At 36.2% G+C, this 14,279-nt stretch overlaps 1 protein-coding gene across 1 annotated transcript in view; it reads right to left on the reverse strand.

Annotated features, from left to right (window-relative positions):
• The window catches only part of HGF (hepatocyte growth factor), a 94,605-nt gene extending 85,292 nt beyond the window's left edge, over positions 1-9,313 (reverse strand). The window contains exons 1-3 of the mRNA XM_035901090.1: positions 9,276-9,313; positions 6,931-7,002; positions 6,528-6,639 (exon numbers count right to left, since the gene is read on the reverse strand). Coding sequence (XP_035756983.1) covers positions 6,528-6,639; positions 6,931-7,002; positions 9,276-9,313 — 222 coding nt within the window. The remainder of the gene's footprint in view (positions 1-6,527; positions 6,640-6,930; positions 7,003-9,275) is intronic.
• Positions 9,314-14,279: the final 4,966 nt, after the last annotated feature.

Genomic DNA, 14,279 nt, shown 5'->3' on the forward strand with positions numbered 1-14,279 from the left:
ATATTTGTGACTACTTTCACATTGCCAGAAAGTGTTTTTCCAACTCAGTTATCACACTGATTCGCCAAACAAAAAAGTGTGTCAGCAGTTTCTGTCCCAAAAGAGACATGTTGTTATGGTTGAATTTTTTTTAACAGCTTCATCCCAAAATCTGAACGACTGGACCAAACTCTGGTCTCCATTATACTGTGGAATATTTAACCAAGGAAAACAGTTCACTCACAAGCAGATGATAGACCATACAAACATCTCTGCTTTACTAATTAATATACACTCACATGTTGAATCTTAAGGACAACTATGATGATTTTGAGGAAGAATAATATTCCCAAATGGATAAACAAAGCGGCACTAAGATTTGTATCAACATTGTGCAAGAGTGGAGGAAATCACAATTAAGTTATTTTCCATAGCTGGAGTTGGCTGGAGCTGGAAAATTATTTGGTTTTTAGATAGGCTGTGGACAGTGTTTCACTGATATCTTATTCTCGTATTTATAAAAACATAGGTAGACAGATATTTTCCTGAGGTCACTACATAAGTTGTTAACCACATTTTTAATTGCATTACTAAAGAATAAATAAAATAGTTCACCATGTCAAGAATGATTGAATATGACAATTGCATTTTTTTATTTGATCTCCCTTTTCAACATTAGGGTTTAAATTCATATTATCACAGCATCAGATAAACAACACTAAAAAACCCAATTGACCAGCAAAGTAAACAAGACTTAAACCAAGATTAAAATGGCACTAAACCCACCAGCATTAAAATGGCACTCTGGGCATGCTATGCAAATCTGTTTATGTCTGTCAACAAAAAAAAAATCGAAATACTAGGAATATATTCACAGTTTGAGCTACGTAGAAATCATGAAGTCCCACATAACTTTAAGTGCATGGTCATAGAATGATAGAATCATTTAGGTTGGAAAAGACCTTTAAGATCAACCTTTAAGATTTCACTACATTTAAGAAAACAGGCCTCTTTTTGTGCAGTGGGGTCAAAAAGCAGCCTACAATTAAATAATATTAATTAGTAGAGTTATTGGACAGATACTGTGAACAGCATAGGAGTTTAGATTTGCTTTGAAAGCCAACTGTTCTAATGAAACATTGTATTCTAGCCTGGCAGTAGATTTCCATTCTAGACTTTGTTTCACAACCCAAAAATTCTTCTTAGGCAAGATATTTGCTTAAACACATCTGTATATTCTATGGTTTGATCTAAAATTAGCCACAGCAGTGTGTTACAATAGCTGTGACAATGTGGCACATTAGCTGTTTGTGCTTTGTTCATAGGCGAAATTGCTCGAGTTAGGCATCATTCTTCACTCTTCCAGGAAAGCCTTGGTTGTGATATTTCTGAGTGAAACTAAAGTAGTATTTTAGACATTCTGATTATTTTTCCCTTGTCAGTGATTGTGCCACTACTTTATTGTAAGAACACAAAGACTAGCAGAAATCATAAAAACAGATAGAGAACTAGTAAAAGGCCACCCATTTAAAAAAAGAAAAAAAAAAATCAACAGAGAAATAAAAGTAATAGAATTCAGGGTGCCCTTTTACCCTTTAATTTTCCCCGTGACATGGTATCTCATGAATCTTCTCTCTAAGGGACACTGCTGATGTCAGACAAGAACATTCAGTCACTTTTTTTTAAGGGAGGCAACAAATAAAAAAGGGTCACACATTTCATTTTTAAATTTGGAAAGTACTGCAGAGCTGATCCAAACCAAGCAATAAAGGGGTACAAGCAGCCATCAATCCAAGTACAGGCTTCATAGGAAAAAAGTACCTAAGGGAAAGGAGTGCCTTGGCATTCTAATTTTACTTGGTGGTCTTTTTCTCTCTTTTCATACACACGATGAGATTATTACTCTTGTAATTGAATTCTATTAGAATTGGTAAATAGAAGAGAAAAGCAATTAAACAGAGGCCTAACTCAGATATTATTTAAAAATACTTGCGAAATTTTTAAGCATGTGAGCAGTTCCATCAAAATTTACTCAGGTACCTCTCTGAATAATGTGAATAACTGGGATAGAGAAGCCACACACTGAAGCTGCAGGGAGAGATGGGCTGAACTTCCATCACTGTGTGATGGGAGCAAACTTGTCAACGTTATAATGTCCTACACAGACCTCAGACAAAGTCAGGCAGCACTGTCCTAGAGACAGTACAAATACAGAGTGAGCGACAGTACCTGTGTTAGAAGGTTTGCACTCTGTATACTCATGAAAGAAAGGAGGCAGAGATTGCACAGCTGGTAGTAACAATAACACACCGAGCATAGAAACTGGCTTTGTGAGCACCAGATTAATGCCATGTTAACTGTCCTGTTTTCCTCTTGTTAAGCTGCTACACTCTAGATGCTGTGAGCTTGTTTTCACATAGCAATACCACTGCATTGGTGCCCTCTCTTTGTGCCCAGGGTCCACTACAGGTGCAGATTATTTACCTGGTAGTGAATGAGTGCCAGAGGCACCTAACTCTACAGGTGCTAAAAATTAACTCAGATGAAGACTTCTAAAGTTAGGTGAGGTCAAGCCCACCTATTAGTTCTTGACTTGTAAGACCAGGAGATGAAACAGCAGAAAAAAAAAAAAAAAAAAAAGGTCAGTTTTCCTTTCGGTCCTTTCACTCATTTAAGTACAATTTGAAGAACACAGTTTTCTCTTTCCAGGAAATTTGTTCCTGTCTTCCTCAATAGCCATGTCTCTGGCCTTTCAGGTATATTTCTGTCAAAGACTACAAGGAAAACAAGGTTCCACATTCTGTGCATCAAATTTGCATCTTTTTCATTCTCTCATTTTTCCTTTTCCAGAGTGTTCACTTTAGTGTGTCTTTAAGAGCTTCACAGAGTCACCATGGGTATGATGCTCTCTCTTTTCCATCTGCTGAACCAGCTGCCTTGTTATTCCTTCCTCCTCATTCTGTTGTTTCTTCTTTGTCACCATTGCTGAGTGACTATTCTTGTTTTGCCTCCTTGCTGTATTAATTCAATTTTCACTTACTTTCCAGAACAAATGAATTTAGGTGACTTTGCAGAAGGAAATAGCGACATATTCCAGTGAATTAGAGAGGAACATATAACTTCCTGAAGACCATCCAGCAGATCAATAGAAAAATTAAAGCCCATACTTGAAGCATTGTGGTAAATTGGCCTGAGATTTGGACTATCTGTTTTCAACAGAGATAAAGAACCATAAGAAAGGGCAGAGGAATGATTACAACTTTCAACCACTAACCTGTTGTCTTGCTGGTGGTATTATCCTGTAAAAAGATCCTGGTTCAAGGTCTGTTTTAAAATTTACAAATTGCTGTTCTCTAATTTAGGAGTCTCAAGCTTATAATTACTTATAAATTTACAGCTGTTGCATCCATCATCAACTTGCTAATAGGCAGTTGTGCAACTCTCAGGAGCCTGCCATAAGAAATAAGAGCAGTAGGTAGCTGCTACAGCTGAAATCCCATTCTACCTCAGCAGCTTCTTAACAACATTCTCAGATGTGTAAATGATCCATTAGTAACGCAAGGGAATTGCTTCAAGCATAAAAATCTACCATCGCGGAATGAGATGAACCTTTCACATTGTGATGAGAAACTGCTGGAACAGAGAATTCCTGTACACCAAATCAGTAGTGCACAGGTCAGGAGAAGCAAATTTGCAAGCAAATATCAAAGATAATGATGAAAAGCCACTGAATGCTAAACGTCTGTTCTCCTGTATGAGAAGTTTTATGGGACCTGTCTTATCTCTATCTCTTCTAAATCTTAGAGTGCTTATAACATCTCAGTTGTTGCTTTTTCTGCAGAATAACCATTCAATCCAGCACATGAGCCACGGTAGCTTCCCTCTGACTTTCTTTTTCTGGCCTGGCTCAAAGCCTATTTGATCTTCCTGTTGTCCTTAATGCATTTAGTCATTTCCCTTCTTCTTGGCAGCCAGTTTCTCCCTGGCCCCCATGATTGTTCTTCACTGCTCATTTCTCTAACTGCTCTGTCAGCAGCCCCACTGGCAGCTCTGTTTCCTCATTATCAGTCATTACATCAGGACTCCCCCTTTTCCATGTTTACTTCCTTATTTATTTTTATGGATTTTTGTCTGCCATGGCTAGACTAACTATTTAGAATTTACACTTCTATGCTCCAGAGCTTTTAGAGTCATGATCTCACTCATACTGTTCTCATTTAGAATATCTCATCTAGAATAACTTGTCTGTTAAGTCCAATATAATCAAGGCAAGTTGTCTACACCACTTCCTTTAATAATCACAGCTAACCATGCTCTCTTTTTGCTTGACTCCCATATAACTGTAGCTTAAAATAGCTTAAGACCTTTTTCTATATCCACCATCATACATGCTGGAGCAAAATCAGTGCTTGCTTTCTCCACAGCACTCACTCTAACCCATTCTCATCATCTATATGCATTTTAATGCACATCTTTTAGGTTTAATAAGCCCCAAAAATTTCTGCAGTAACCATTTCCTCTGCTGATGCAGCCATCGTATCATTCCAGCATCTCTTCCTACTTTCCAGTCCATACATCACATAACCATTGCCAGCTCTCTTTCAAAGTGTATATTCCTTGTTGATTTCCTACAGTCTTTATATTTTTTCACCCCTATTCACCATCCCCATGCTTGTTCTTTGAGTTCATAGACATATTGTTGGCAAACCAGATTAACTACCTGGTTTCACTAAATCACTTTTAAAATTTTCACCTACAAAAAAACCCCAAACAAATCAAAACAAAACAAAAAAAAAAAAGAAGAAAGAAGGCAAGAAATTGTAAGAAAAAATGAGGAAAATCCAGGATCATTTTAGTAAGTTCTTCTGCTGGGTAATTTTATGATCTCATTGTCATGCTTTCCTCTCCCCTCGTGAGTTTCTGGCTTGTGACACATTGAGTGTAAATGACATATTTTAATCATTTTTTTTGTGAGAAACATAGCAAATTCCTAGCTACACAACAGATAACAATAATAAAGGCAATTTTTGTGTTTTTAACTTTAAAAGACAAAATTCTTTCTAGAGACTCAAGTAAAAGTTCAGAAGAAATTGGTAGAATCATTGGCTGAGTTTGTACCTCTGCTATGTAGTGGGGATCCCTTCACAGATCCATCTTAAAGAGTTACAAATTCTTAAGAACAATTACTATAGGGAGAATTAAAAAAAGAAGATAAAAAAAACCAACTCTCTTTTGAAAAGTCACATAGTCAGATCATATCACTTGATCTTGTCTGGTTGTTATTCTGGACGGCTGCAATACCCAAGACCACACTTTCACTTCCTAAACATTATTCCAGGGACAGAATGCCGTTGATGACTCAACATCACCTTCAGAAACTACAACTATTGTTCTCTGAAGGGTTTAGTTCCTGTTCTTTTTCTTTTGGTTAGATAATTGTAATGTATTTTTATTCTCTATCTCTAACTGATCCAACAGCAATGTTAGCAAATATTGTTTTTCAAGCATGAAAGTAAACATCTTTCATAAAGTAAAAATTTTCTGCTAGCTAGACTGTTTGAAGTGCCATTGCTTTACATTCGTCATCTTATATTGTCACTTTTCTCTTTTATTTATAGAGTGCATATTTATGCATTTATATTAGTGCATTTTATTTATGGAGATGCTGCTTTACCACCAAGTAAGAACACAAGGTTTTAAGAAATCTAGGTGTGATTGATTTACCTAAATGTTGATGACTAAATCCTAAGCTAGGTCTCTGTTACCGTCAGTGGAAAGAAGCAGTCATGTCAGAGTCACTATTCATTTCATCATAAGTCAGATATCTAAAACAGAACAGAAATGTGCCCTTTTCCTTTTATTTACAAAAGAAACATGGAGTGATTATTTCTGATGTAGAAAGATATACTATACACATGTAACATTTACTGATACAAATCTTATCTTTATAATTTAACTCTTTATTGGCATTTTGGACTTAACTTTTCACTAGTAACTACTATGCAGATACAGATAACTGTTGCTTCCTCCAAGACCTTATTTGCTGAATAAAGACTTTTCAAGAAAACCAAATGACAGATCAAGGGAAAGAAGGCCAGCCATGGTTTAGGTTCTCTTTGCCCCAAAATCACTTGGTAGTTATGACAGAAAATGAAACCAAACTGTGCAGGAGTGTCCAAAAGCCACTAACAAGCAGCCATAGGACAACTCTTTACTGAATCAGAAGACAGAGGTAAAGCTAGATGTTCTTATTTTCTTTTTCTTTAACAAAAAATGCCTTTCTGCTTCACAGCCTAGTATCACTACTGACTCAGATCTCAGAAATACATGTTATCCAGGAAGGACTTTTCTTTCTTCTCTCTCATCTGTAAGTAATTGCCAAAGATTAATTCCCAATAGCCATGTAAGTATGAATTATAAGTGATTCTGTCATCTGGTGATGAGTTACATGCTATACGTTCACCCAAACCCCATGTTAGCTCTGGAATGGAAGAAAAAGAAAATTGCTTATAGAAGGCGACAGAACACATCCTTGTGGTAGGTCTTACTGGAATGATGTCCAAGCTGCTTAGAAGGCCAGTATTTGACGGAGGATAAGGCAGACTTTCTTCATCTATGACAATGGAAAGTTCACCTATTGTAGACTCCAAAAGCTGGCAACTACCAAAAAAAATTTCTAAAAGTGATTTGCCACTGCACATGCTTAAATCCCTTATCTTTAAATCCGTAAAATATCTGTATGTTCTGATTTTCTTTCCATCTCTACATTCACCTTGACATCACATATATTGGTGATTTAATGTAGATTTAGTTTGAGCTGAAAATGCAGTAAATCATGGTACTGCTCTGAAACTTGTTCAATAAAGCATGTCTGTTCCACAGACATAGGGGATTTTTAAAAGAATTTGAAAGGAACTTCTTCTTTGCCATGTTTTATTTCATTCAGCTTACCAGAGTAGTGGGGTTAATGGTGTCTTCCTGAAATGGGGAACAGATGGAGATACACTGCCTATTCCATGCCACCTGAAAAAGAAAAATAAAATTAGAAGGTTCAATTGTAAAAGCAAGCAGCCTAATTTGCTTCCTCTGGTTACAGGAAGGTACTGAGAATTATCCATCTACAGGAAGAAGAGGTGAATAGGGAATATGAATCTTGAATGCATAATAGTGTATTATGGCACACCCAATCTGATGTTTGTACTAAAAAAATTTAAAATGTCGGAACTTTGCTGATAAACCATTTCCTTCTAAAGAGATCTTTTGTTCAGAATTTCTCAATGTGTTTTCTATTTTATTTCCTGTAAACCTAAAGGATTTGGAACTCTATCTATTATTTGTTCATGTTTCATTCCATTGTCTCATTTTCATCAGTATTTACTCATACAGATCTTGCCTCCCAACATAGTTAAACTAATTGCAAGTATGAATGGAAAAAAAATAATCTCTTTATTTCAGTGAAGATGAATTAGCAGTTGGGGAGGGAGAAAGAGACCTTTAGCCTCTAGTCTACCTGTACCAAGAACAACCAGCTTCGCAAATGATTCCTTCACTTAATGAAATAAGCGTAAGAAAGCTATTCAATTTCATCAATGCAATGGAAAACAAAAGAGGATTTTGAGTGAAAGCCAGTGAGAAATATAATGTAACACAAAATTGAAGGTTTTGCATTAATATTAAAGAATTCTGCCTGTGATGTTAAGGACCTTGCATAGATACTTCTGAATGCTCTTCTTTTTAAAATCTGCCTATCAACTTTTCATATTACTGAAGCCATAATTTTAAAAGCTTGCACTTCTGAAAAGTAATACAAATAAGTTCCTAAATATGAATCTAAGACTCTAGTTCTAGCCATCTGGTTTTGAAAATGTTGGTTCAAAAGTTTCACACTTGTTGATTGGTGTCTAACTCAGAAGGAGATTTATTTGTCAACACAACACACATTCTCTGAACTTCCTGTACAGATTTCAAACAGCAAAACATGTTTTCAAAATTATCTTTGTAATTGGGCATGTAATTTCCATTAAAATGAATAGGAGTGGCGTGTCCAAACCATGGGGCATAGAGCTGCAAGGCACTTACTTCCTTGATCATCAAGCCCAGAGCTTTTTTATTACAGACAACAATATCATACAGTTCTTTCCATCAACATATTAAAAATAGTCACGTTTCATGCTACCACAATCTTATTAAAATTATTGTAAAATCTCACTGTGCTAGAGGTTGAAAACTTTCTTTCGATGTCTGGCCTAACCATTTCATATTTACCTATTCTGTGTTATGTCCACCTCTCTTCATAGTACATTTCTGCTCTCCTTTAATAAGAACATCTACTTAGACATATTTAGACAAATTTAAAAAAAAAAAAAAAAAAAAGGATCCAAAGCGCTGGTTTTAGGGGGATGAATCATTGATTGGAAACACTGTGACTGTAGCATCTGAGAGCTTCAGGCATTTTCCCGGAAAAAAAGAGTGTGAGTGAAGCCTTTCAAAAAAAAAAAAAAATTCCATTGTTTTGATCAAAACCTAATTTTCTCTCCTCTCTAACAGCACAGTTTCTTCAGGTAATAAAAAGCAAAGCCCTTCTTCAGCTATCACCTATACTGCTAGTGATCCTGCACATTAGGCAGCTGCTGTGTCATTGTATGGGGTCATTATGACTCTAGTTTTGTATTCCTAAGGAGGCCAAGAAAACTTGATTCTTGAAAATACTCATTTCACTTGAGTAATATTCACTCAGGTCACACTTATGACCATCCACAGTGAAATACTTCATACTCAGTGTGAGTATGCAAGAGGTAGAAGGAGAGCTGAAGAAATTCAGAATTATACGGCACATTCTGTATGCCTTTTGGAAAACACCTGAAGTTATGGATTTATAACACCTAGCATTATGATTGCAGTAAGATGATTTATTTAGTAATTCTGATTACATTAAGAAATGAGACTTTCGCAACCAGATAATCTATTAAATTGTCTGTCTGGTAAGTACTGAACACCATCCAATTCCAACTACATTGCCTAATTTCAATCTTGCAAAAGGGTAGAAGATTCAAAAATATTTATATTTCTGGAAGTTTTGTGAAAATTTGGAGCACATTAGAAAAGAGAAGGAGAGACTCCCCATGAAGGAAAGGCAGACCGGAGTTAGCTGTTACCCAACCCCTTTGGAAGCAGCTGTATGCCCAGTCATGCAGATTATCATCCAGCTGGGCTGATAAAACATGCAGGTCTGTAGGTCAGGACTAACTCTTCTGTGTATGTAAGTCTGGAATAGTCTATGCTAGGTGTGGACTAACCCTGCTACATATGCCTCTTGGCTGATCGGGGGGTTCATGTTCCATATGAATGGCATCAGTCATCCCTATCTTGGGGAAGGATGTAAATCCACAAGGGATTAGCCTTCTACTGCTTATGGAGCAACAAAAGGATCCTGCTATGAGGTCTGAAATACATTAATCACTCTTACTAATAAGCAAGACTAGGTGACTAGATGGACTAGATGATCTAATGGTGTTTCCCAGCCTTAAGTAATAGGATTACGATAAAGCAACTGTACCGGTCTGGGTTAGCCACTGGTGATATCATTAACTAGAGAGGACAAAACAAATATCTCAAGGTTTCAGGACATTCTTAACTTCAAATTACTCATCATCATAGACAAATTCTTAAGGTTATAAATGGCAGCTGAGGAACCCAAATTACCTCCAGAATAGGCATTTCAAAATTAAGCTTGAGTTTTCCACTTTGAAGTGTTTTCAAAGTCATTATTATCTATTCAGGTGAAAAATCCTTTATATTGAACTTTATACTGAACTTTACATTGAATTATCATTGATGGCCCCAGAAGGCTTGCTTCCTTATGGCCTTCTTAGAGGCTAACACCCTGTAAATAGCTAAGAAAAAGTAACCCTATTCCCTAATGATTCCTTTTCAGATAAGAAATCCTGGAGGCACATTTTGCAAATATGGAATCAACAGAGAGCAAATCTGCACTTTAATGATAGTGGCAGTAGCTGCTGAAAGATAATCTCTCAAGATATGTTTCATACTATGAGGAAGACTGAAAACTGCAGATATAAATCATTGCCAGAGATCATTTAGGAAAATATTACCCGCTTAGAGAAAGCAAATACCTACTGCTGCCCGTTTACTTTTTCAAAAATATAGGAACATTTGAAAGCATACCTCTACCTATTTACTCCCCAACTTTCAAGTGATCCGAGATTTTCAAGTTTTACCAGTAAGGAGCAATTTCCCAGCAGTGCCTATCATACCTGTATCTGGGCCCAGAAAAGACCCTCATGATAGAAGGATACCTAAGCTTAGCTACTTTGAATTTGGCTCACATTATAACTATTGAGCATTTTTTAAAAATTACCCTTTCACACCATTGTGTAACATGAAGAACAGAAAGCAAATTACACTATATTGGGCTGAGTTATCATTCAGATAAAAACAGTAAGGAAATTCACCGGAAACATTTTTGTGTGTGGTTACATCATTGACGTCAATTCAGAAGTTCTGTGTATCTCAAGAACAGATGTCAGTTTTCAAATGTTTTGTATTATAAATAAATTGGCTTTTGACCTGAGTAATGAGATGGCTGTACTTTGGCTGTAAATACAATTACTTATGGATAAACAACTGCAAATTTCTAACTCTGAGACATGTTGACTTACGGAAATGCATGACAAAAAAAAAAAAAAGGAAAAGAAAAAAGAAGAAAGACAAAAAATGTTCTGAGGGTACAAAGTGTATTATTGAGAATTAGATTAAATAGGTTTGAATAATCCATTTTAATCAACATAGTGAGAAGTATGAATGAAGATCTGCTGAGATACAATGAATTGTATCTTAGTGATTTCTTATTTTGTTTTACGTTTTTTAGTTCTTTGGAGTCTAATAAGTTGACTAAGAAATAATTAATTGAAAAAAAAAACCCAACTCCAAAACTTGAAACCTGAAATAAAGTGATCCAGTCTAGAAATATTGTTCTCTGACAGAACTCCCTTTTCGTCTTTAGAGCTGAGGCAATGCTGTCTTGCTGTCTCTTATTTGAGTGAGTTCTTTCTCACAGGTTTTAAAGGAGTATTTAGTTGGCAGAGAAAGCTGCAGTTGCCACAACAGAAGGATCTGTGATCAGTTCAGTTAAGGACTCAAGTCCACAAAGCCTCACTGAAATATATCAGTCTGATCTTTAAGACTTGCAAGGCAAAATTTGAATTAAAGTGAGAGACAAAGTCCAAAACTGGTATAAAAAAGCCACCACTTATTCAGTGCCCAAATCTGAATGGGATCAAAATTGGCCTAATTCCATGCCTGCCATCTCAAAACAAAGTTTTTCAAAATGGACTTGTTTATTCCTGTCTTCTATTTCTGACTTGAAACCTTACAGGGTAGATTATCTGTTCTTAGTTTTGATGATGCTGATGAGAAAACTGTCTCCTTAGTTAATTTTCCATACATTCATTATACCAGTTCTGAAGATTTGTATGGATGGAAACAAAACACAGTGAGTGAATTTGCACCCTCCTGCTGAGGACTGGCTTTTGCAAAACGTTTATCCTGGAAGGTGATGAATCTTTTGGCTTTGGGTGCTTTGATGTCCTCCTTTATTCTTTCTTCAATGACTTCACAAGGGACTATCAGAGAAATTAACTAAATGTTGAGAAAAGATGACAGTCTTAAAACAACTACCTATCTAGAGGTAATGCTCTAAATATAATTAGTAGAGCTACTACAAATATTTTGCTAAAAGTGCTTTTCTTTGAAAGTAGCTGTTTCAAGAAGATATGTCCATGGACCTATTCTTTAGTATTCTTGTTTTGTTTTGTTTTGTTTTCTGTTGAAAATCCAAAGCAAAAAGACTGAAAAACTGAAAACAGATAAATCACAACATGAAAAATACTCCTTAAGAACTGGAAAATCTTTGTACATCTGCCTAAATGTGAACTTGAGTTTTTCAGTTAAATATGAACTTTCTTTTTTTTTAGAAAAAATAATGTATTTTCAGCATTTTTTTTTCCCTTCAGAAATTTTTTTTAAGACCAGTTCCCAAGTATCTCTTCAATATGGATTTAAGCCAAGGCTGCAGTGGTGGCCATTCAGAAAAGTGAAAGCTGGCTCAGCAAACCTGTTGGCACAGGATTTGAGAGATTTCCTGTCTCTTTCTTGTCCTGGAGACAATTAGCTTCTCTCTGCTTCAGTTCCACTTCTGGAAGAAAAGTGGAGAAGTAGAGATTTGCAAACTCAAGTAGATATTGATAGGACTGATAGCTTGAGGATTGCAACAGACCTACATAATATTATGATTTGCTAAGAGCACCAATTAATTGTTACTGGCTATCATAGTCCAAACTAAATCCAAACCCACCATCCACTGCTGATTTACTGTGAAGGATCTGAAGCTCTTGAAGTGCTTCAGGACCAAGAATGATGCCAAAGTATCCTGAACACCTTGCACTACATCCTTGTTCTGTTCAGTGTCTGAACCACTCAGCGACAGACCAGCACTTGATGGAGGCACAGACTACATTTACATCATTCCATGCATAGGCAGAAAGCGGTTTAAAATACACTGCAAATTCAGGCTCTATACATAGGAGAAGCCACCTTAGTACAAAACTAATTGTGAAAGGTACTAAGGAACTGGAGTGTAGGGTTCTGTTGCCCGAACAAGTGTTACACAATATTATCTTGCCGAGGCTTGCGCATCTCTGCATCTGTCACACAGTGTGAACCTCCCTATGCCCCGTATATGTTTTATCCATGAGATCCTGCTCACATAGAACAGAAAGATTTATAAACTATGAGGCATTTGTCAGCAGCTCCATTAGTGGTTCTCTTTATAACTGAAACAATAGAAAATGATAAAGAGAAAGTTCAATGCTCTTTTGTTTTGTTTGGAAGTTTTTGGTTGTTTTTGGAAACTCTACTATTAAAAGTCCTAAGGAAAACTTAAGGGGAAAAAAGCATGAGAGCTATATGCTTGGAGTGCCATCTGGACCTTACTTCAGTAGAAATGTTATCTTATTTATATAGAGAATAAATTAATAGTGACAATGCATAATATATGTTAACCCTTGGAAAATCCCTTTGCAGAGTATAAGGAACTGACATTGATTAAAGCAGAAATCCCACATGTGTTTTTGTCCTGTTCTAAATTATTCAGGTCCTGGCAAGACAGTGCTTCATGCACATCTAAAAATAAATAAATCTTTGACAAACCAATCATTTTTTGAATGCTGTATTTTGAAGAAGGAAAAGAGAAATTGTATGTCCATCCACAAAAATTAGGAAAATTAATTTATTGTTGGTTGGGAGAAGATTTGTTCCATTCTGGAAAACAGAAGGATTTGCCTTGTTATCTTAATAAATTCCAAACCTTTGGAAATGTCAGAACCACAGAGGACTGCGCGCCTTTATTTTTTTTATTTTTTTTTTAATCTGTTTTAGCTTTCCTGACTGGACAACCTTTACAGAATTTAATAATTCATATTTTTAAGCACCCCTTCATTTCCACGGAGAAAGGATGAAGATTTTTAGGAGACAGACACTAGCTAGACCTAAAGCTATTTACCATAAAGCTGGACTAAGTGTTACATTTCTTTGATTACAAAACTGCACAACAAACTCTGACCTACACTTCCCCAGTAGCTGTTCTCTCATCTTCTTCTTTACAATGCATGCCTATACTTTTTCATATTATTTTAACTCTGCGTTTTTCTCAGCACTTCACTTCTTAAAGGTGTTCTAAAATATTAATGAACCAATAGTGTGGCATTACAAATTACTGTAATCTGTGCAACACTTCATAGATCCAAATAGGACTATGATTCCACTTAATAGAAGACAATCATCTGCCCTGGCCAACCTCCAGTCTAATAGAAAAGTCAGGCAGAGGGTAGCACTACAACTGCATGACGAATGAATGGTTTACGTGGGGGAAATGGACATGAAATGATGAGATGTTTTGCCAAAGATCCCACAGGATATCTGTGGCTGAACCAGGCACACTGTATGGGATTAGTCTGACCACACAGTGAAGCCTACAATGTGAAAGTGTATACCTGTCTCTTATAGTCAGTAGACAGGAGTAGGCATTGGCAAGGTGTATGTCATCTGATCCTAAAAGGAAACAGCTAAACATGAAGTAGAAAATGTCTAAAACCACCTCTTTGATCCGTCATCAACAGAAAGCCAAGTACTGAGCTCAACAGCAGACATCTAGAATATAAACACACAGTTAGGTGAGATGGGTCTCACTTTGTGATTTTGTATTACAAGACTGGTCAACTTTT

This window comes from Egretta garzetta, unplaced genomic scaffold (genome assembly GCF_000687185.1).
Source record: "Egretta garzetta isolate BGI_Z169 unplaced genomic scaffold, ASM68718v1 scaffold148, whole genome shotgun sequence".
Classification (NCBI taxonomy): Eukaryota; Metazoa; Chordata; class Aves; order Pelecaniformes; family Ardeidae; genus Egretta; species Egretta garzetta.